This window comes from Grampus griseus (assembly GCF_964374135.1).
Source record: "Grampus griseus genome assembly, chromosome: 4".
Lineage (NCBI taxonomy): Eukaryota > Metazoa > Chordata > Mammalia > Artiodactyla > Delphinidae > Grampus > Grampus griseus.
The window spans coordinates 29,791,458-29,815,871 of record NC_138997.1 but is presented as its reverse complement, the minus strand read 5'-3'; the positions used below and the strand labels follow the sequence as shown (position 1 = coordinate 29,815,871).

Below are 24,414 nucleotides of genomic sequence, written 5' to 3'. Positions count from 1 at the left end.
AAATGCGAATGGTCAATTATGTGAATTTATAAGGTAGGGTTATGATAACTACAGGGCAACTCAACTGGCGTGGGCAGAATAGCTCAAAAAATTTCAACCACATGTAATTATGGACTCCAAAAGTTTGTGTATTGGCAAACAGGGTGGGAAAGAGAACTAACATTTTTTGAGACTCTAATAAATGCCAAGCACCGTGCTGTGTATCTTATGTAGTATTTTTTCATTCAGTTTTAGTAACAAGCCAAAAGATGGGCATTCGTATCCACATATTACAAATAAGAAACAATCCCAGCAAGGAAGTAAATTGGCCGAGCTCACACAAATAGGAAAGCAGGTCTCTGGCCAGCTCCAGATTCTGTCCTTTTCCCACTGCAGTCATGATACCCCGGAGGTACATCATGCATTCTGTTTGCTTTCTTTCTGCCTGTCCTCTGTATTCTTCAGGTTCACCGGCACACTGTCAATAGAACTCATTTTACAAATTTTGTAACACATAGAGTGTGTTAATGAAACTCATTTAAATATGTATTAACTTTTTTTGTCCAGAAACCAAATATGTAAATAAAGGTTATACATATGATTTTCTTGTCTTTGAAAAAGATTAAGTAGAAAAATACCTGATGTAACTTGATGTTATATTATAGATCTCAGTGATTATACTTGAGCTGTCAAGGTGATGAAAAAGAAAGTTAGTAAACTCAGAACTCATACAACTTTTTGCCTAAAGCTTTCAAAGTATTAATAGAAGTATTTTATCGTTTTAGTTTTTAACTTTAGCAAAAGTCATTCTAATTGGACCTCAATTATTTTTCTTTACTAACCTTTATTTTCTAATTCTGAAGAAGGAATTCACTCCCCTTGCCATACCCAAACTTTATGGAAGCCAATCAGAGTTTTAGACCTAAAACATAATTTGTTTTCATTAGTTTCAGATAACTACACTTAATCTTATTTTTTTCCATTCCCCACAGTGTATCAGATCTGGCTCTACGTATTATGATGATGATATTAACGTAGACACTTTTAAAATGACATCATAGCTTTATATTTGTCTCAGTGGCAAAATATTATTTACTAACTCATACTTTCTTCTCCCATTACATGATATTGTCTTCATCTAGCAGGCAATATAGGGTGATAAATTTTGACTGATGCACGCAGAAGATGAAAGCACAAGTATTTTTGTTATTCTGTAACACTAGTGCTTTCTGTTTTGAGAAGCAAATCAAGGTTGGCCCAAGGCTTTGTTTATAAAAGTGCTATATATGTAATGATTTCTTTTTCTGCAGTGCAGCAAGTCAAGGTTTATTGTAGTCCTGAAATTAGTATCATAAAAAAAGCCGTGCACATAATCCTTGGTTTGTAAACACCTGACTTAAAAAGGTTATTTTCATAGAATGACTGACTTCTTATGTTCCTTCTTAGAAAGACTAATTTTTTCACCTGATATAGCCATAGTACCGCTTTTCTAAAACTGTTCTTGGTGCTAGAAATTTCTTTTACTTCTTCTCTTCTCATCACTGCCTTTGTCCTATTCCCTCGCATTGAGCCTCTACCCCTGCCCCATTTATTCCGACTGCTGCCACCATCAACTTGGCAGCCGGAAATGGCAAAGCCAACATCTTTCCCATCTGTATAAACACTGTTACTCTTTTTTGTTGCCATTGGCTTAGTGGTCCAACTGAGGGCAATTTTCCTCCAGGGGACATTTGGCAATGTCTAGAGACATTTTGGGTTGTCAGAACTGCAGAGGGGTGGGGGGAGTGTGCTTTTGGCATCTGGTACATATAGGCCAGGGATGCTGCGAATCCTCCTATAATACGCAGGACAGCCCCCTACCCCTGCCCCCTTAACAAATGTCGGCAGTACCAAAGGTGAGAAAACCTGCACTAGTTCTATTCAAGCATCAGCTCTGTCTTTTCCTCACCTCTCCCAGGGCTAAACTTAGACACTCCTCTTTTGAACTCCCGTAATACCTTGTATAACATTTTTTTCATATCCTGTTTATATCTTTTATTTGTTGATCTTGTCAATAAGATTGCATACTTCTTGAGGGAAGAGGGTATTGATTACCAATATTTGTGTCCCCAGTTTGTGGCAAAATGTCAGATACATAGTGAGAACTCCATACGTGAATAAATGCATGTTTGAATAAGACACCCTAGACTTCTCCAGTGCCTTTCTGGAACTTCCAGAAACCTCCTCTTGCTCACTTTTATCTTCTTTTTCCTACATCTACTCATTACTTATTTTTTAGAACGTGAGTGTGTCAACCCTATCATTCATATATTTAGTTCCTAAAAATATGGATCTACCCACAATTCAAGACATATGGTGGGATAGGGAGGGTGGGAGGGAGACGCAAGAGGAAGGAGATATGGGGATATATGTATATATATAGCTGACTCACTTTGTTATATAGCAGAAACTATCACACCATTGTAAAGCAATTATACTCCAATAAAGATGTTAAAAAAAAAAAGAAGACATGTAATGCCAGACTCCTGGGTTTATTCATAAACCCTTTAAAAATGTCAGGCATGCCATAAACATCATGGCTGGTGCATACAGACCAGCTACAGTCAACAGGGCTTGTTCTAGGGAGATGTCCCAGACAAATTCCTACTTGCTTTTGAAGCACTTTGCTGTCATATCCCTGACCCATGGATTCTTAGTGTTTGACCTAGCTAGTCATGCCTGGCATCAACACTGCCCTCTGTAGCATGTTCCCACATCCTTTGGCATGGCATTTGGGTTCCATTCCCTTCTTATCTTTGACTATGGCTTCTTCAAATGTGGGGCTCAAACCATGCTCAATCTCTTTACTCCTGATGGTTTGCTACCTGACGCTCTCTCTTTAGAACCTTTCCTCCTACACATTCTTCAGGTCTCAGTCAAGACACATGTCACATGTTAGAAGCCTCTCCTTGGACCCCAAGATTGAGTGATGTATACCTTCTGTGCCTTCACAGCACCTTGTGCCTACCCCTGTATACTATTAATAGAAAAGCAGTTGCAGTATCTGTCTTTCTCACCAAGGTCAGAGTCTGTGCTTTCAAGGCATTTCTGGTGCCTGGTACATATTATACATGTAATAAGTATTAGATGTATGAGAGAATGGATAAGACAGAATACCTCTTCCAGCCTGCAAATATCGCACGGATCTGGTTAAACCTTTCTGCTGGGAGGTGGAGATAAATCAGTCCAAATGTTGAGAGCCTTTGGAGAAGATGCTACGTACAAGGAGATAACGTTTATGTTCACTGGCAGCTTTATCAGCTTGACTAGAGGGCTGTACCTCTAGATCACATTAGTTTAACTCCTTGTTAAGCTGATGGCTTTATTAACTAGTACTCTAATGATATGCCCATGGCCTTTATTGAGGATTTTTATATAGAATGCATTTTTAAAAATATACTCAGTTGCCTCTGCACATAGAAAGAACTCCAAAACCTATAAGATGTTGCGGGATGGGCACTTGCAGGCACTGTTCTGATTTGTTTACCAGACAAGCCAAATCCAGCAACTCCTGGATTTGGGAAAACAGTTTTTTTCCTTACCAGAGAGAGTGGTGGGGCAATGAATTGAAACTTGGGAACAAGCTGTTGCTTTGAAAGTTGGATAAAGATTTTTTTTAGTCTGTTTTATTTTGATAAAACATGATCCAAAATAAAGAGAGATTGGATTTTCTTAGATGAGATTAAGAACAACCATTGTGTTTGCTGTTGTTGACAACATTACAGTGTCATACTTAGCAACTTTTATTTTGTTCTTTCCTGTCATCTGCAGAGTCTGGATGAAACTTCAATGTGAAATTTTGGGGGCCAGCTTTATGCCTAGGGGTGATTTGCTTACATATTGAACTTTGTGGAACAGTGGAACATTCAGAAACTTAACACCCATCCACCCAAGCCTGAATTGTAGACTTTTGGATTATAATCAGACACTAGTGAATCCACATCTGGCTCTGCCACTCACCAGCTGTGTGACTGCAGCCCTAACCTCTAAGCCTCAGTTTCCTCCTCATTTTCAAAATGGATCGTGTGTTTGGCACACGTAATAATAAGCTGTTCTCATTGTCATCTTCATTGCTGAAATCTCATTTCATTATGTTGAGAAACTTTTTTTTAATGCAATTTTCTTTGTTAAAGACACTTTCTTAACAACTAAGCAAGGTTCTCTGCAAAAACAGTGGGAGAGAGTGATCCTACAGCACAGCCTGGGAAGGGCTATTGGGAGAAAGTGGGAAGAAAGGATAGAAGGGGACCGTGAACAGCTGGGGACCCCAGAGTCCTGGAGGAAGACAAATCAGCATCAGCAGTCACACCTGAGACAGTTCTGTCTTGACCGCAACTTTTGGTTCTCCTCCTCAGGATCGAAAGCCATTTCCCCAAGCCCTCGTTTCCCTTGGAAGGTTCTTTGACTCTCATACTCTGTAGTGGCTTTATCTGCCGCACCAAGAACGAGGGCACCTGATAATAGGGCAGCAGTGCTTGAAGAGCAGAAGGCAAAAGATCTGGGTCAGCTCTGCCAGGCGCCAGGACGTGGGCTTATAAAATTAGAATGGAGTAAAGATGCAGTTTCACAGTCCTGTGTTTTGTCATGAAGGGGCCTGGGCTCAGGTTCTTTCTGAACAGCAGAAACCAGAGGAGAGCAAGTGAATCTCAAAGAAAAAAAATCTCTTAAAAACACAAACTGTTAGGCCTACTATCTGTATGATATCAGACCCCAAAGTGAGACCCTGTCAAGGGTTGTGTGTGTTGTCAGATGTGTTGTGATGGCCTTAAAGATTGTGAACAAACATGAATCATGCTAATAGTGGCTCGCGTTTATTGAACGAACACACACTTTGTTCCAGGCACTGTGTCAAATGCTTTAATGGATTCTCTCTCTTACTGTTCACAATGACCTCATGCGGGAGTTGAGTTATTCTTGATTTTATACGTGAGGAAACGAGGGGCCTTGGAGAAGCTAAGTAATTTAATTTGCACAAAGTCACACCAGCTGACAGGCAGAGGCGCCAAAAGTGAATATGGGCAGTTGGACCCAGAACAGGCTCTGCTGCCCCCTCCTCTGACCAGGGGTCATGTGGCCGTGTCTGCTGTCCCGTGGTGGCCATCCTGCCTGGATGTTCCCAGCTGAGACATGAGCCTGAGCTCGTGCTGAGGGAGGATTCCTCTGAGGTCTTAAGACTAGAGAGTGGTACCTTCCACTGCAGTCTGGGCTCTGCAGAAAGATGGAGATAAAGGCGCATCTTCAAAACCCCAGATTTTGCACCTACAGCTATGTTTGAGATACAGACATTGTATGCACTGCACAGCCTGGAGGCTACTCCAGCATCTCCCAAAACTGCTTCCCATAGAGATGTGTTGGACCACTGGCCTTCTTTCTAATTCTCCCTTCCACAAAACCTGTCAACCTCTAAAGGAGAACTTTAGAGCTTGGAAGATGTTGTTTTAGACATAAGATGGTTGCTTGGTTTGGTTGGTTTTTAGATCTAGCCTGAACATGATGCTGCAAGTCTTGAATTGTAGAACCTGAGCTGACCTCAGTCAAAATTCTATTTTGTGCCAAAGTTTCCACCCCCGACACACAACTTTTTATTAAAGTATAACATACAGAAAAATACACAAAGTGTACAGCGCCACGAATTATCACACCTACTCAGCACCCCTGAAGGCCACCCTGTATTAGTTTCCTAGAGCTGCCCTAACAATACTATAAACTGAGTGACTTATAACAACAGAAGTTTATTGTCTCACAGTTCTAGAGTCTAGAAGTTTGGAATCCAGCCCGTCAGAGGGGTCACGCTCCCTCTGAAAGCCGCAGGGGGTCCTTCCTTGCCTCTTCTTAGCTTCTGGGGGTCTGCCAGTGTCTTCGGTGTTCCTCGCCTTGCAGCTGCATCCCTGTCTCCCCACCTCCATGGCGTCTTCCCTTTGCGTCTGTGTCTTCACATGGTCTTCTTCTAAAGACACCAGTTACATTGGAATTAGGGGCCCACCCCACTCCAGCATGACCTCATCTTCACTATAGTAATGACATCTGTATTGACCTTATTTCCAAATAAGGTCACATTCTGAGGTACTAGGGGTTGGGACCTCAACGTGTCTTTTTTAGGGAGGAAACAGTTCAACCCAAATGACCCCTACCGTGTTCCACCCTAGTCAATATACCTTTCTCCTTCACAAAGGTAACAGAGTATTGTAACATCCCTTCAGATCAGTGGAGACATTCAATAACATCCCTTATACCCTGCCACACGGCATGCGGGATCTTAGTTCCCTGACCAGGGATTAAACCCTTGCCCCCTGGAGTGGAAGCGCAGAGTATTAACCACTGGACCGCCAGGGAAGTCCCCTAAACTTTGGCTTTTTGAGCCCTGCTTCTAAGTACTGTTTCTGATCTTTTTAATTACTGTACCTGAGTCAACATAATACTAACATGCAGTCTCTGCACTTTTACACCAAGAAGTTTCTTCTGAAAACTTCAGTCATCCTATTTGCATTTTAGTGCTGTTGCCTCTTCTGTGTTACCTTATATAATTTTTTTAAGTAGTTGTCTACAGAAAGACTTCAAGAACCTTTTAAAAAAAATAAGTATTGCTGAAAATACTTATATTTTTATATTACGATCCTAGCTTCATAATATTGGAGACCTCCTGGAGCTTTTTTTTTTCTTGTCTGTCAGAATAGTATATTCTTAAAGTATCCCTCCCATAAAATGAACTGATATATCATTGTATCTTCCTGAAGTTTTATCTTATCTACCTAAGTAACTGGCAAGAGGATTTATACAGATTACCACAAGCATAAACTTTAAAAGAGCACAAATTCAAAAATAAGTATAAATTTTTTTAAAACCATTCTGAAAAAAAAATTTATAAACAAGTTTTTTTTCCCCTAAATCACATCATTAAAAGTTCATGGTTGTATATTTTTTCTAAATGACTCCAAAGATAATTAATCCAGCTGGTTTGAATAAAGACAAGAAACAAATGAGCAAACAACCTTGCAAACTAGAAGCACTAACCTTTGCGGCTGGAGAGTTTTGGCCAGTGAGTAAGGTGAGGCTCAGAAGGCTTCTGTGACTCGCCCAAGGTCACATAGTCCGGGGTAGCCAGGACCAACCAGCTATTGAACAAAACTCAAAGCAAGCAGAAGACTTCTATTTTTAGGTGGTGATACTTTTAATTCTAATCTTTGAAAGAAATGCTGTTGGGCCTGAGGTCAAATTGACTCTAAAAATGATCTATTTTGATCTGATATGAGAAGACAGGAATTCTGATTTCAAACACAAAAGAGATATAGGGGGGTCAGAATTCTTTGGGGCGCCATGTAATTTCTACCTGATTTCAAGTAGTGTCCAGAAGTTCACTGGAAGACTCAGTATGTAGATAGCTATGAAAGCAAGCTTAAGGCAAAATTTTATTTATGCCGTAGACACCTCACCAGCCTCGTCAGTTCCCATAAAGCATCCTAAATATCAAAGGCAATTTGAAAAGTTTTAAAATTTATGTTTCTTAAATAGGATAGACCAGTAACTCATGTATCAAACTTGCTGCTTGGAGCCATTTGAGTCCCAGAAATGACCTGGCATTGTAAGTAATCCTTCTTTAAAAGGATTAATCAATGTGTAATAATTTTTCTTTCTTTCTTTTTCTAGCCAAGGACCCTTGTCATCCATTAGAGCAGTAATCAAGAGATGTAAGTTTGTTTCTTCCTGCTCTGTATTTTCCTCTGCAATAATTTTGAATGATGATTTAGATTTCCAGCAAGTGATTGTATTTGATGAATCTTACAAAGAATCTGACAAGAGTAGCTTCTCCTGAGGAATAATAAACCATTTCAGACAAGCAGCTAGGTTTTCAGCATTCTTTTCAACTTCTGTTTATTGATAAGCGAGTTCCTCAGAACAGTATTTTTCTCTAGAGAACTAAGCTGTTAAAAAAAAAAAAAAAACTATATTATGTAGTCAATTTTAATGATCTAATATAAATTGTATGTAACCATTTTCGATAGGTGGAGACATCTGATGGGTTTCAAAAATATCAAACCCTGTCCTTTGTTATTGATTTACTTCCACAGTATTTTAATTTGACTCTGTAAATAAATGCTTATGGAGATCAGCTCACACTTCCACATACATGCTAGAAGTGCTGTAACAGAATTCTCTCTAAAATGGCGCGTTCATACTTTCTGACTTTACTTCTTGGTTAAAGCCTTAAAACTTGCTTTGGGTGCAGGAGTTCAACATTCTTTTTAATAAAAGGCTCTGCAAATGTCCCTTTTCCAAAAAACGCATGGATTACCTGTTTTTATTTTTAAAAAGATAAGAAAGGAATATTAAATGTTCTTCGCATTCTTTGAGCTGAGGTCACCACCCTGAGGAGAATGTATCCTATTTCTAGAAACATAAGTTATAATATTTAGTATGAATTTAGGATCTCCACAGGTGTGAAGAGCATGCATTTGAGCCATTGCAGTGAAAAAGTTGTCAGGTGGCAACACAGAAAGATATTCCACGCTTTCCCACGTTTAATTTTTTGTTGGTGGTGGTGAATTATGAAGGTGTGGGAATGCCACAGTGGGTATTGATGGGAATTCATATATGAAAATGAAAAATTCGTGGTAACTTTATATGCCTTAGAGCCCTTGGGGAGAAAGGGGCAGATGGGGCAGGGAGGGAATTTAAAAAGCAAAGTAGGGTTTGGAATTTAGGCAAGATGTTCTTGCTGAAGATACAATTCGGGGTAATTAAGGTTATAGGGAAAACCTTGGGAGTCGCTCAGTATTTAAGGAGATAGTGTTGAGAACAGAGAAGGTGAAAAAGAAAAAGAAAAAAAACAAGAGGATAGAGAAGGTGACAAAAGACAGAATCTTAGGAAATATTGGTGTCAGAGATCAAGCTGTGCCTTTAAGGTTCCATAGGGCCAGAGAGGCGTGAGGTCCTCTCACCGAGTCCTGTCTGCTGGCCCCTGCCTTTGTTCCCTGGCTTCTTACCTTTCCTCCCTCTTGGGTTTCAGAAGGGATTTGTTGGGGACTGTAATCCGTTCCTGAGTTCCCGTAGGTCCTCCAGCATGGCACTTGCTTACACTGAGGCCCCAGTGCCCTGCAAGGCTTAGGAGAAGGCAGCTAAGGAGGAGTGGGCCAAAAAAAGCTGAAAAAGAATGATCCCAGTAATAGAAAAACTAGGAGACAGCTATATGTTAGAGGTCAAGGGGGGAGAGGTTTTCAAAGAGAATGAGTGAGCCACAAATAGCTCTTAATGCTGCAGCAGGTGAGGTGACAGGAGCTGAGAATAGGCCGTTGAGTGCGGTGCTCAGCAGTGACCTTGGAGCGGGCAGGTTCAGGAGAACGTTGAAGCTGGAAGCCACACTTCATTTCAACAATGAATGGAGCTCGTGAGGTTGGGGCAGCTGAGTAGGCTACTCTTTCATGAACCGTAGTGGTAAACAGGAGGAGAAGGATGGAGGGTCAAGCAGAGAGGAAATCTGGGCACATTTATACACTGTGTAGGATGAGGAAGCCTGGAGACTTGGGGAGGGAGGAACTAGGGGTGAGACCAGATTGGAGCAGGAGAAGAGAGGAAATAGTGAAGCAGGGCCCTAGGAGAGAGGGAGGGAGGAGGAGATGAAACAGAGGGAAAACGCCTGCTTTGAGGTGTCTTTAAAAATAATAACCCAGTGATCTTTTAATTCTTACATGTCACTCACTTTGTATGCACTGAAGAAATACGTGTTGGTTGTATTTATTCCTGACATTTAGGCAAGAAGGCCAAACAGATCCTCAGCTGCTGCCACGTAAATACAGAGTGAAGAATAATTGTGTCATTCCCTCTATGTTTTCCCTTTTTGCCCATTCTGTAAGAAAAAGTTGTAAGCAAATTTTGCCTTAGCCAACTCATTAAAATGTTTGCTTTCCTATCCCAGACTCGGTCATCTGTCCTTGGCAAGGAGAAAGACTTTATCACATTGTTAAAGTAATATTCCTTAACTGGTTGTATTTTAAATTCTTTCCTAATGATTCTGGATCCAATCAAGACTTGAGATCCTTCTTTTTGTGTTCCTTCTTGGGAGCCCTAAGTATTTTGGGCAAAGATCTTGAAAGTGTTCTAAGTGGATGTTTCTGGAAGTTCGTGCTTTTCCTTTCATTGACTTTTTAAGAGAAAATTATTCTTTGAAATTCACAGACTTAACTAGTATTTATTGCTTTCTGTGAGTCAGGAACTATTCACTTACATTGTAAAATAACACTCTGCGTGGTAGGCGTTAACCCCATTTTACAGATGGTAGGGATACTGAGTCTCGGAGATTAAATGGCCTCACAAGGTAGATCTGAGATGTGAACCTAGACTTCCTGACTCCAGGGCCATTTTGAGCTTTCCACTCCTTGGGTGTTCCTGTTATCATGTCAAACACCTCTAGTTTATACCCTGTCCCAAGCAAATGTAGTTAGTGAGTTATTTTTATTATTGTGATTTTCATTGGTAAGGTAGCACTGGAGCAAGGATGCTTGTAATATAATAATCCTTCTTTGTGTTTTTTTCTTCTGACAATCATTTAATTGATAATTTTGAATTATTTAAAATTAGGATTAGCATCCAGCTCTCCTGGCTCCACAGAGTTTAGTTCAAGAAGCAAACTGCTCCCAGCCCTTCCCATATGAGCTGTGTGAGGTGGGATAATTCATTGACCCTCTCTGATCTCAGTCTCCTCATCTGTAAGGTTGGAGTAGGATGATCATTAAGGGTGCCTCCAACCCTGGTGGCACAGTGGTTGGGAATCCACCTGCCAATGCAGGGGACACAGATTTGAGCCCTGATCCAGGAAGATCCCACATGCTGCGGAGCGACTAAGCCCGTGCGCCACAACTACTGAGCCTGCGCTCTAGAGACCACGAGCCGCAACTACTGAGCCCGCGTGCCACAACTGCTGAAGCCCAAACCGCTAGAGCCCGTGCTCTGCAACAAGAGAAGCCACCGCAATGAGAAGCCCGCGCACCGCAACAAAGAGTAGCCCCTGCTCACCGCAACTAGAGAAAGCCTGCGCACAGCAATGAAGACCCAACACAGCCAAAAATAAATAAATAAATAAAAATTTTTTAAAGCAGAAATTTACTAAAAAAAAAAAGGGGGGGGGTCCCTCCAGGCTTATGATCCTGTGGAAACTTAGGAGAATTCTTTATTAGTGCTAATAATGCAAATCCAGATCGCAGTCTTTTATAAACAGCTGAATATGAATTTGCCCTGTACTTAGAATTTAGCCATATGAACTAGAAAAGTTTGAAAATAATTCTGTAAAATGATATAACTTTGACTGAAAAACCTGCCTTTATTCTGCGGCCTTAATCCAAAATGCATGGAAGACCGGCCTTGTGTGGCAGGGTTTAAAAGGAACATGTTCTGTGTGGGCCCTGGGGGCAAATTTGAGTCTCCTGGTAACAACCACATCAAATCTGTTTAATCTGGGAAAGTGAGAATGAGATTAAGCAGATAGTTGAGAAATTAGCAGGAAGAATGTGAGGCACTACATGAAAATCTGCCATGAAAATCTAAAGTGTTTCTAGCTACTAAACTTGTTCAAAACTGACAAAAAGTGCTAGTCATTTTATAAGGATCAAGAGAAAAAAGAGATTTCAAAGATGAGTGAATATGAGAAAAAAAAAAAAACTCAGAGCAGGAGAGGGGAGAGCAAGTGTTTCTCCAAGAGTGTGGAGAAGGTCTGTAAGCATGACTGGGAGCCCTTCTCTCCCCTCATCCTGCTGCATGCAGTGCGGGAATACCACTGTGCCAACCGGGGGTTGGGGTGCTGTTACTAATGACCGCTGGGGTGAAGGGGCAGAATCAAGTGGAAGGCCACTGATTTGAAAGATGTAAACTGACTACTGAATTACCTTTTGAGTACTATTCATACTTTAAAATTGATCCCTGTCGAAGTAGCAAATCGATTTTGCAGAATGATTTTTAGATTTTTTTTTTTGGCACTGTTACTAAAAACTGTAGGAAGATTTTTTTTTTTTTTTTAACCGTGGTTATATGTGTGGATATCCTGGTCTGTACAGATATATCTTTGCCTGCAACATATTTCTTTATTCTCTGAAACTATGGTTCATCAACTTTTCCATCGAAGCACAGAGGTGGGTAGAAACAGTGGCATGACAAGATATTGCTGCTTATTCTTTTTAGAGCTTAGGCAACTGCATTCACTCTTTTTTCTCCCTTTCCTCTTCTGTAACCCCATCTTTTTTTCCCTTAGCACTCATGAATAGTGCACAGCAAAAATGCCCCGTGGACGAGGTATGTGTGTGACGATAAATAACATGATGTCTTTTAAAAGTGCTGTGTCTGCTGATTCTGGCTTTAGTGATGGTGGTGATGGGATTGTAGCACGCTCGGTGAGCCTCTGACTTAATGAAACCGTTCTTACAAATCAGACCTGCCACTCAGAGCTTTAGCCTCTCAGTCCTCCTTTATTCCAGTAGAGAAAATGCACCTCAACTTGGTTAACTCTTGATAGAAATGTGCTAGTCCATCATACCCGTTGATGGTATGAGTACAGAACATTCTCCAACTCTAGATCCAAGGGTTATGGTTTCAGATGTCAGGTTTGCTTTGCTAACCCCACGTAGGTTCGCTGTCACAGCTCCAACCCCAGCCTAAATTTCATCCCCACCTCCCGTCTTCACCCCTGCCTTCCAGCTTTGGCATCCTCCTTGTTCAGAGAGAACCAGAACTTAATAGGAGGAAGAAAGAAAAGATTCATACCTTCAACCTTTTCAAGTCAGAAGAATTGAAAAAGTAGAGTATTGGAGACATAGGAAAGTAGAAGTAGTTTATATCTGAAACAAATTCCCCTTTGTCCACAAATTTTTACAGTATAGTATTTGAAGATTTTTTTTGAAAGGTATCTTTTAAATGTGCTCCTTAAAATAGAAATATTATTCTCTATTACACATGTGTGTAATATGTGATCCCATATGTGACACATTTTCCAGGTCATCTGGTTAAGACATAATTTAATTTTAAAATAAAATTTGGAAAAAACTTAAACCATCTAGCTTTTTGAGTTTGAGGTTTAAGGGAAGAGTTAGTGCTGCAAATACAATAATACTCTCTGCTATAAACATTTTTATAAAAGTGCTTTGAACACTTTTTGCATGTATTATTATTATCTCTTAATGTAAGTAATAAAACAACTTAAGGCTTGTAAAACTCCAGAAAAATTAGAAAATAGATGGAAATTTGACCACTTCTACTCTCTTTACAATAGAGTTATAAACAAACATTACAAAAGTGTAGTAATATGGATTAGAATAGATACTTAAAATTTTTTCTGCCCGTTGTTATTTCATGTCATCATAATGCTCTTGCCATGCAATTTCTATTTAGTAGCTGTCGTCTTTTCTCTGTTCGTTCTTCAAATTATTTTTCAGAACCATGGAATGTGCTTTGAGGAGTTTTTGAAATCTATATTTTCTTATGCAATTCAGATATATAACTATAATTAACTTCATGCCATATGAAAAGATTGTTTTGATTTGCTTTTCTACTATGGATGTTAAAATTCATACATTCTCTCTGATGTCAAATATAAGCTAACTTTTTCCAATAGTATATCCTATAAAAATTTAAACCTTTATTGAATATACGAATTTTGTACTTTATCAGTGTATTCTTTCTTTTATAGCTTCTCGGACTTCTATTCAGAGTGAGCTTCATCGAGATAGGAGGTATGGTTATATTTATAATAGAGGACATATATTCTGCTAATTATGAAGTAAAAGTGTGTCATCAGTTAGCAGGTTAAATATTTCTCTCTCATAAGGAGTGTATTACAGCCTCATCAGTACATTTTCTGAATTAATCTGTAAGTTTGAATGATGATTTCGCTTGAGAGAAGAAGCAGTACAAGCCTGAAAATCTTCTTTTGACAGTAATTATTTACTGAAGCCAATCTAAAAATGTTTATTAAGCAACTGCTGTATGGGAAGCATTGTTGTAACTACTTCAAAGAAATGCTTTGTACCTCATAGCTACTTAGTAAATGTCACATGGATGAATGAACTGATGACAGCATAGAAAATTGAATAAAGGAAGGATAAAGAAAGGAAAAGAGTCAGGCAGACTAGGTGGATAGCTGAATGAATAAAAATGGCTAGATGGCTGGTGGGAGGGAGGGATGGAGGGGAGCAGGGAGGAGTGAGTCACTGGATAGATAGAAGGAAGGACCAATAGACAGACGGATGATAGGATTGATGGAAGTGTGGACAGGTGGATAAATAGAAAGATAGATTTATGGTCCCTACTGTCAGATTTCTTAAAGTATCGTGTTGACTAATGAAGAGCAAGGAGTTTATAGTCAGACATAGCCAAGTTCAAATCCTGACTTCGTTTCTCACCATGTGACCTTGGGCAAGCTCCTTAACCTTTCTTAGCTTCTATATCCCCACCTTTAAAATGGCGCTAATCATACTTACCTCATAGGGTTGTCATAAGGGTTAATGCGTGTATAGTGGTTAACATTTGTTAACTAGTAATTCATTATCTAGTTAGATAAAAGCTATATAACAATTGGAATGACTCATTTGGATTCCACACAGGGAAGTGAAAGTAAGTTCACTGTGGCACACTTAGCATAATGTCTAAGAGGGGATTGGCTAAATGCAATTTGTGAACCGCTTTTTCTAACTCTGAGTATAATACATGCTCATTACAGAAAATATTGGAAAACTAATAAAAATATAAAGAATAAAGCACAGTGTACTCACTCTCCTACATAAAGATAGCAACAATTAATAGCTTTGAATAGTACATTCCAGATTATGAAGATAGGTAACAGGATTCTGTACATACATCTCAGAATCTCATTTTTCTCTATAATTAGATCTTATATTTCCCTTTGTCAATCCAATCTCTTCTAATATATGACTGTTTGTGTTTAAATAATATTTGTCTGTGAGGTGATCATATTCTTTGTTTAATCGTTTTTCTCATGTTGAATATATGTGTTCTTATTTCAGTTATTTGTGCTAATAAATACTTGTTATTTAAATTTTTAAAAGCTATAAGTAGAGGTTCTTAGGTAATGCAATTCATTTAATCAATGGGCAGTTTCTCCTGATTCACAAGCTAGCATGAGAGTGTGTGTACGTGTACAGTTTTTATAATGGCAGTGCTTTTTATTTTTATTTTCCATAGAGTTCTAGAGAAAGGCAGAGGAGGTATCATCATACCTATTTGTTAGATGAGAAAAGTGAGGCTCAGAGAGGTTGACTGATTTGCTCAGAGTCACGCAGTTGGTATTTGTTAGGAAATCAGGTTGAATAAAGTGTAAACATGAGACCGTAGAATCAGGTTAAGAAAATGATGAAAGAAGCCACACCTAAATCACTGTGGCTCCAAGTATTGAAGATTAAGCATCAGATTCCTATACAAACTGACCAGGAACACAGACACACACATCAGGGTCTAGAAGTGAACAAGTAAACTCTAAACACTTAAAGATCATTCTGAATGGGGGAGAGGTAGAGTGAGGAGGAGGGCGCTGTTCTTCTAATACATAGTATCATTTCAGAGTATGTACTTTATAATAACGGAAAACTAAACATTTCCATTCAACCAGTGCATTTTTCTGTCTTACGATACCCTGTGTTTGTGCCATAGGCTAGATAGCAGAGCCCTGGGTTGAAGAGGTTGTATGGGTCTTGGTCCTCATTCTTATCAGCCAGGGCAGAGCGAAGTGTACTCAGGGTACATCTCTAACTCTCTGAGGCCAGTGTCCTGGAGGATGGCTGTCATGTGCTCCCTCGAAGCCTGCCTCGGTGTACTGTTAGAAAAAGTGCAGGTCAGACAGGTCATTTCTGTGACTATGGCAGTTCTTATGTCACTTTCTTGGGTGGTAGTTATTTTCATGAATCTTTGAACATTTACAAATAGACAATAGCTTGTTACCAGGCTGTAAAATCTCACTGAGGCTTCTGTCTGCTAGGCGCCCAGAGATCACCATTGTGGCAGCTGAGCCACTGAGGCCGACCTCGTGGTTTCCAGGAGCCCCACCCCCAGGACTGGCATTTCCCCCATCTTCCGCAGCAGGCCCTTGGAGGCCCAGTGAGCTGGTTCCTGCCGAGGTGAGTAAACATCGCATTATCTCTCTGCATTTTATTTTTAATGAAGTTCAAAGATAAGAACAGTGAGACCGTTAACACCTTGGCTATCACCCATAGGTGTCTAAAATCTTCATCCTTCATTCTACAGCTCCCACCATCGTATGAACAAGTCATAAAAGAAATCAACCAAGTTCAAGTTAACACTACAAATAATAATAATGCTGCTGCCACTCCAAGGCACACTATTACTTCAGCAACTCAGACTGACTTTTCCGAAGAAATAGACAACCATCTGCCTCAAAGTAATGCAAGTAATTTGTCTTCCCTAATTCTGACCTAGTTCTAGGGAAGTAGTCAGTAGGCTCCAGCCTTTAAAATAATTTGCGATTTGTGCATAATTCATTGAGCTCTGCTTCCCAGTCGTCGTGATCACTGTGTGCTTGCTTTATTTGGGTTTGCTGTGATTATTATAATAGGCCATTCTTCATCCTCACAAGCCGCAGCCCCAATCTCTGGGGTTCACCCTAGTTCATAGCACAGAAACATCATCTTTTTTTATTATTTTTTAAAATTTCTTTCTTTTATTTTATTTTTGGCTGCGTTGGGTCTTCGTTGCTGCGTGCGGGCTTTCTCTAGTTGTGGCGAGCAGGGGCTACTCTTCATTGCGGTGGCTTCTCTTGTTGCGGAGCACGGACTCTAGGTGTGCAGGCTCAGTAGTTGTGGCATGTGAGCTCAGTAGTTGTGGCTCGCAGGCTCTAGAGCACAGGTTCAGTAGTTGTGGCGCACGGGCTTAGTTGCTCTGCGGCATGTGGGATTTTCCTGGACCAGGGCTCGAATCTGTGTTCCCTGCATTGGCAGGCAGACTCTTAACAGCTGCGCCACCAGGGAAGTCCCCAAAACATCATCCTTTTAACTCATTAAACTCATGGTTTAACTCATCCTTTTAACTCATCATCCTTTTAAGTCATACTGCTGATGCCCTTTATTCCCATTGAGAAAGCTGTTATATTTAGCACTTAACTTGATAGGATGCTAAAAGTGGTTGTCCTGTTAGGCTTTTAAAAAGCATTATATTAAGATAACAGATGAGAGTAAGTTACTTTGGAAAAGTAAAGCAAGAATTTTGGGAATTTTGACAAGAGAGAAATGGTCATTGATAAGTCTACTGAGAATCAGGAATTTAATGGTGTTTTAAAATATTATATAGGGATTTCCCTAGTGGTCCAGTGCTTAAGACTCTGCATTTCCACTGCAATGGAAGCACGGGTTCCATCCCTGGCCGGGGAACTAAGATCGTGTATGCTGCACAGTGTGACAAAAAAATGAATAAAAATAAAATATTATATAATGAATATTTTTATATGAATAAATATAATGTGAAGAACCCTCCTGCAGGAAGCTGAATATAAACATCTCTCCATTGATTTTAGAATTACTTTTTCCTAAGGAAGGAAACCAAACTCTCTTGATAGTCTACATGTCTATTGTTAAACTCTGTGTATCCTTTTTCTTTGAAATTATAACACGGCCGCATCTGTTCGTTTTGGTCTTGTCAGCACTGCCGGCACCTCTGAAACCTCTCCTGCCTTCCCCAGCAGCCTCAGCCAGCAATCCTCCGACAGACGAGACGCCTTTAATAGTCTTTGATATTTCTGAAGAACAGAGTTGTCCAGAAAACTCCAGTGCTACAAGATGTCCAGTGCCCAAACCAAGATCAAAAAGCAACCTCAGACCAGTGGCCAGAGAGCCTCACGTTAAAGAGCCGGATCCCCAGAAAAGCAGCCCAGCGGCCACGCCAGAGGAGGCAACCCCGAGCCGGCCCCAGTCTCTGTGGGACGATACCGGCCACTCGGACAGTCAGGCAGTGATGAACATTATGAATGCAGAACGGAGCCCAAATACCGTCGTTTCCAGGATCAAAGCACTTGAGGGTCAGACAAATGCGGAAAGCGTGGGACTGCCCAAGAAGCCAGAAATTGCCCCCCGCACAGTCCCCCCGAGGCCTGCTCCTGCCTCAGGGAAACCCTCCGTGGCTCCCAAACCGGCAGCTGACAGAGCCTCTGGAGGCTGGGACTCCTGGACCACAAACAGACTCCGGGGGGCCTCTAGGGAAGGCCTCACCCCACACTCTCCACCGCAAGAAGCAGGGAGCGTCCCTGCAACCAAACCCGAATTGCCAAAGAAACCGAATCCTGGCCTCATACGAAGTGTTAATCCCGAGAGTCTGGGAGGAGGGTCCATGGCCGAGAGCCCTGCCAGTGGGAAGAAAGCCCCGACTCCGGCTCCTCGGCCTTTGCTGCCCAAGAAATCAGCTTCTGCAGGAGTGGCCCCCTACCCTGCGGCCTCAGAAGCGCCCCCCTACCCTGCGGCTTTGCTGAAACCCATCACTGTGCCTCCCCGACTCTCCGTGGCGTCACAAGCCAAAGCGTTCAGGTCCCTGGGAGAAGGACCCCCGGCCAGCCCCCCAGTCCCGGTTCTGCAAAGCAAGCCTCCGGGGGACATCGACCTCATCAGCTTTGATGATGAGGTTTTACCCGCCCCATCTGGGAACCTGGCTGAAGACTCTATTGATTCAGAGATGGTTCTGGGTGAGTAAAACTCAGAAGAGGAGGGCAATCTAAATTCATCATAGAGCATCTCAAGTGGCGCTGCTGTTTGCGTTTCTGGCAATAAGTTATTGAGGCGTGGACGTGCATGTGTGTGCACATGCGAGCATGTGGATGTGTGTGTGTGTGGATGTGTAGAGACAGGGAGAAACACAGCGAGATTAAGAAACAAGGAGCCGGGGCTTCCCTGGTGGCGCAGTGGTTGAGAGCCCGCCTGCCGATGCGGGGGACACGGGTTCGTGCGCCGGTCCGGGAGGATCCCGCGTGCCGCGGAGCGGCTGGGCCCGTGAGCCATGGCCGCTGAGCCTGTGCGTCCGGAGCCTGTGCTCCGCAACGGGAGAGGCCGCAACAGTGAGAGGCTCACGTACAGAAAAAAAAAAAAAGAAACAAGGAGCTGGGTGGGAGATGGAATCAGAGAGCGAAGGGAAAATCTGGGATGGGGAGATGGTGACGGAGAAAGAGGGAGGCACACGTGTTGATTACTCTCACATGAGCCAGACATAAGCAGACTGGGACCAGGGACTTAACTAGATGAGAGGCCGGCTCCCTCCTCGGGCAGGTAGAGATTCAAGCATTAGGAGGAAGAGAGGGAAACTTCTCAGAGTGGGGAAGTAATGCCCCAGAAGGGCTCCTCAGATGGAGCCAGCCCCACGGGAGTGCCGGGAAAGGGGCCAGCCCTGCGGAGGACTCTGGCAGGAGCAGTAAACCCGGCCATATGTTGCAGAATGTTGTTCCATAATCTTCACAGAACACCTTCCCTTGGGAATGGAAAGTTTTGTAAATAAACTACAACAGTTGTAAGTTTCCTGCCAAGATCGGGACAATTAGATTTCCCAAGAGGCAGAGAGTATGTTTTCTTTCCTCACACTGTTCAAATGGAGAGTGTGATGGTAAAGCTTATCTTCGATTTGTCAAACTAAACTGCTGTACTTGTCATTGCTAAGATTCCTTTCACTGCTGTTTACTTACTTGGGCAGAATTTATGAACATGTAAGCGTAATAGTATTTTCAAAAGGTTAGCTGTCATCTTCTAAATGTTTAACATGCATCAAAATGATATAAGCTCTGTGATTCAAAACCAAATTCTGCTAAGTACAGGCATATTTTAAATGATAACAACCACATATTTATTAAATATTTATCATGCACACAACATTGTAACTGGCTATAGCATGCCTCTTGTCCATAAGGAGTGGAAAGAAAAACATTAGGATATATTGAACTTCTGCCTAGCTCCAAACCCTCTGCTAGATGTCCAGACGTACATTATTTAATTTAATACTTACCCTAACCCTTTACAAGGCATCATTGGCCCCAGTTTGCAGATGAAGAAAATGAGACTGAGAGAGATCAAAGGGTAATTACTCGGTTTTCCAAAGCAGGATTCAAAGTCTGTCTTTTCTTTCTAAGTCTAGTTTAATTTTCACTCCATCATGTTGGTACTCAGCATTTTCACGAATCCTTAAACCAGGCAACACATTAAAAACTTTTCAAGTTTTTGTTATACCATTTTCTTACTTAAACCCTTTTGGTGTTAACAGGGTTCAGAGTAGGACAGGGAGGGGTAGATCCCACAGCCGCAGGCTGTTCAGGGGTGGAAACAGTACAAGCCAAAATAATAACCACCTTCTGTAGACGCTGCTAGACTCTGTGGGAATGGCAACTTGGTTAATAATTGCTGAGAATTTATTCTGTGTCATCAAGCAGATAATTACAGTCATCTTCAAAAAGGAAGGTCAGCAGTATACATCAACATGAATACAGTATCGTGCTTCCTACTCAGCCTTTTCTGTTTCTTGATTTCTACCACTTCCTTGCACAATGTTTAATTACTGAGGCAGTGTTTCAGCAAAAGGTCTAATTTGCTTGCCCCACCTGACTTTAACCATTGCTCTTACCTGTGGAGTTATCCTGAACTGAACACTCTGTCTTCTTTTTTTAATTTTATAAATTTATTTATTTATTTTATTTATTTTTGTCTGCGTTGGGTCTCTGTTGCTGCGCACTGGCTTTCTCTAGTTGCTGCGAGCGGGGGCTATTCTTCGTTGCGGTGCGTGGGCTTCTCATCGCACTGGCTTCTCTTGTTGCAGAGCACGGGCTCTAGGTGCGCGGGCTTCAGTAGTTGTGGCTCGCGAGCTGTAGAGTGCAGGCTCGGTAGTTGTGGCACATGGGCTTAGCTGCTCCGCGGCCTGTGAGATCTTCCCGGACAAGGGCTCTAACCCATGTCCCCTGCACTGGCAGGCAGATTCTTAACCACTGCGCCACCAGGGAAGTCCACTCTGTCTTCTTTTTAAACCTGCTTCTCTTCCTGTATTCTGCTCCTGTCCTAGTGATACCATCACACACCAGCCCCCCCAAAGGATCCTATCCATCATCCTTGAGCCTTCCTACCTCTCACACACAGTGACTAGCTGTTTGGACTTAGAGTCAGGCAGGTCGGGGTCTACCACTTAAATGCTATGTGACCTTGGGCAATTTACTTAACTCCACAATGCCTCGGTTTCCTCGTCTGTAAAACACGATAATAATACTCCTCCTGGAGGTATTGTAGGGTTAAATATGATTATGGAGGAAAGCCCTATCCCATTGTCTGAAACATGGTAATAATACTCCTCCTGGAGGCATTGCAAGTGTTAAATATGATTATGGAGGGAAGCCTTATCCCATTGTCTGAAACATGGTGTGTGCTCAATAAGTGGTAGTCATTATTCTTACTTCTTGTCCTTCACATCCAGTTAGTGGTCAAGTCCTGCTGGTTTTATTTTCTGAATAGTTCTTAAATTTTCCTCTAGTTTTCATCACTCCTGCTACTGGCCCACTTTTCTAATCTTTAGGCCCAGATTCCTGCAGTAGCCTCCTAAATTGAGCCTCTGCTTCTGCCTCAAACCCATCATCATATCATGGTTACCCAACGGATTTTTCTAGCGTGTACATTGGACCTTGTTGCTTCCTTGCTTATTGCCCTCCAGAGGCCTTCAAGATCACCTCTGAATTCCTCAAAATGTAGAGGGACTTTTTGTTTGTTTACTGACTGGGGCTTTGTGACTTTTTTGGAGTGGGGGAGCTACACATTTTTTTAATTGAAGTATAATTGACGTACAGCACTATGTATAATTGACGTACAGCACTATGTATAATTGACATACAGCACTATGTTAGTTCCATGTGCACAGCCTAGTGAGTTGATATTTTAAGAGGATCACCATAAGTCTAGTTACCATCTGCCATCATACAAAGTTATTACAGTATTATTAACGATATTCCCCATGCTCTAAGGCTTTGTGACTTTTTGGTGGTGTATTAATAGCATTGTCTTGTAGATAAAGGGTTATGGTCTTTTGATGAAACCTTGCTTAATCGTCCTGGCATCAGCCAAAAACTGGGGGAGGAACACAGGAGAAAGGAGAGAAACTCACAGATACGTCTTTCCTTCTTTTTCTTTTCCCTCAAAAAATAAAGAAAATCCAATAATGTAGTTTTCATAAAATGAAGTTGCCATATTAATCTCAGGAAATAGAGATCAGAAAATACTGAAACTGTGAAAACACTGTAAGGATTAGAAAAATTATTAAAGGGAAACTCATAAAACAGGCAATTTAATACTGGATTCATTTCTTAGGTAGAATGCCTTCCAGGTTAATGTAGTGGAGCTGAGAAGCATTAGCAATTCCTCTTCACACCTTTACAAATCATACCCAGGTGTCAAAAAAGCAGAATACTGCTGTCAACCCCATTACACAGACCAGAATGATAGTTTGGCAGCCAATTTCTGCTATTAACAGAACTCAAGGGAAAGAAGGAAATGACAGAAAAGCTAGCCAAGGATGGTGAAACTAATTATGATGACAAGCATATTATTGGAGACAGGTAATGGGCAGAAAACTACATTATCATCAATGTTTTTCCCAACCCAGTAATGAAGACCATGTGGCTATAGGTGTAAAGGGGCAGCAGGTGTGAGGGGGCTGGAAGGAGGGCAGAGTAAACACTGCAAATAAAAGTAGAGAAAGATGCCATGGACTCTCCTTAGACTTGGTTAGGAGATGCTTTTGCAGGTAGTTGTGTTTTCTCTATAGAAGCAAGAGCAAAGAGTCTGTGATAGAGGAAATTATGACACTGGGGTTCTTAACCCTTTCTGGATCACAGAGCTCAGTTAGCCTATGAATCTTTTTTCTCCCTTGAAAATAACCCTTTTGCACACGTACGCACAGTTGGAGGTACAGTTTCCAGAGCTTCAAGGGCCTATTCTTGGAACCCAGATTAAGGACGTCTACAGAATGTTGGAAATTGCATTCAGTGGACTTCTGAAATAAATTCTGGTTGCATCCATACAATGGAATATTGGGCAGTAGCTAAAAAAGAGGCAGACCACCTATTATCCCCTACTATGGACCAACCGCCAAGGTACTCTGGGTGAAAAATGCAAGGTATAGATAGTAGTCATGGTATTTTAGCTATAGTGTTGGTGTTAAAACACATAGTTACATGTACATATGCTGTGTCTTTGGAAGACGTATTAAAAATGCTAACAAAGGTGGTCTTTTATGAGGGAACTCCATCAGCAGGAGAGGATGGGGGAAGCTGGTCTTCAAATAGATGACCGTAAGCAGAATTAGGATGAAAGAAACTAGGAGGCATATCCCTTGTCTTTGCCACAGAGAAAGAGCTGCCCCCCACACTGTTCCTCAGCCTGTGAGGAGTAGAAATTTTAAGAATAATAAGATGCGATTTTTCTAAACAATTATATTATTCAAGGTTACAAATAAAAGCTAATTATTATGAACTAAATATGTCTAAATTAGACAAATTCAAAAATATGTATCTGCATTATTTCCTATTAAATAGAATCACTGAGGAGTATTAGCCAAAAAAAAGAGTTTTTGTTTTTCTCGTTACTTTATGGAAAATTTTATGGCCATTATTGTCTTGAAAAAGCAGCTAAAGGGACAAGTATTTTCATATTTTTCCTCTTCTTTCTTTTTTTTTTTTTTAATTTTTATTGTTGGCTGCAGTGGGTCTTCGCTGCTGCGTGCCGGCTTTCTCTAGTTGCGACGAGGGGGGGCTACTCTTTGTTGTGGTGCACGGGCTGGGTTGCTCCGCGGCATGTGAGATCTTCCCGGACCAGGGATCAAACCTGTGTCCCCTGCATTGGCACGCGGATTCTTAACCACTGTGCCACCAGGGAAGTCCCTCCTCTTATTTCTAAGTGATTTTTGTTTCAGTTTGTTTGGCAGGGGTGTTATTTCAGCTTAATTTTGTAACTTTTTTCATGTGATTGAATTTATTTTATTGGATTTTTTTTCAGTCACAAAGTAACATATATTTGCGGTAACAAGTCTAACAATATAAACATTTAGTAAAAGGCAAAAATGAATCTCCCTCCAATCCATTCAAATCCTCAGAATAACCAGTGTGAACCATGTTGTATGTAGCTTTCTGTGCCTTTGGACATTCCAAGCCAAAGCTTACAAACACGTACACGTACATGTACTTCTTCCTGTTTTTTACAAAAAGTTTTACCTAACTGTACCCATTACTCAGCAGCAAAAATGTTTACTTACCTAACTGTACCCATTACCCAGCAGCTTACTTTATTCATTTAGTAATGAGGTTTAGGGACTTCTCTCCAGGCCAGTAGATCTAAGTCTGACTCCTTGTTCCCTGATACCTGCCTGATATTCCCTGGTATGAGCGCAGCACAGGCA

General features: G+C 41.2%; 1 protein-coding gene across 7 annotated transcripts in view; it reads left to right on the top strand.

Moving 5' to 3' along the window:
* The window catches only part of SH3D19 (SH3 domain containing 19), a 178,863-nt gene that overhangs the window by 105,101 nt on the left and 49,348 nt on the right, over positions 1-24,414 (top strand). For 4 of the 7 annotated variants that reach the window (XM_082652860.1, XM_082652856.1, XM_082652857.1 and 1 more), the window contains exons 3-7: positions 7,663-7,703; positions 13,685-13,727; positions 15,986-16,124; positions 16,252-16,405; positions 17,660-18,691. In XM_082652860.1, the coding sequence (XP_082508986.1) occupies positions 7,663-7,703; positions 13,685-13,727; positions 15,986-16,124; positions 16,252-16,405; positions 17,660-18,691 (1,409 nt within the window). Of the gene's footprint in view, positions 1-7,662; positions 7,704-12,253; positions 12,295-13,684; positions 13,728-15,985; positions 16,125-16,251; positions 16,406-17,659; positions 18,692-24,414 lie in introns of all 7 variants that reach the window. The other 3 variants (XM_082652861.1, XM_082652859.1, XM_082652858.1) reach the window with 3 other exon arrangements.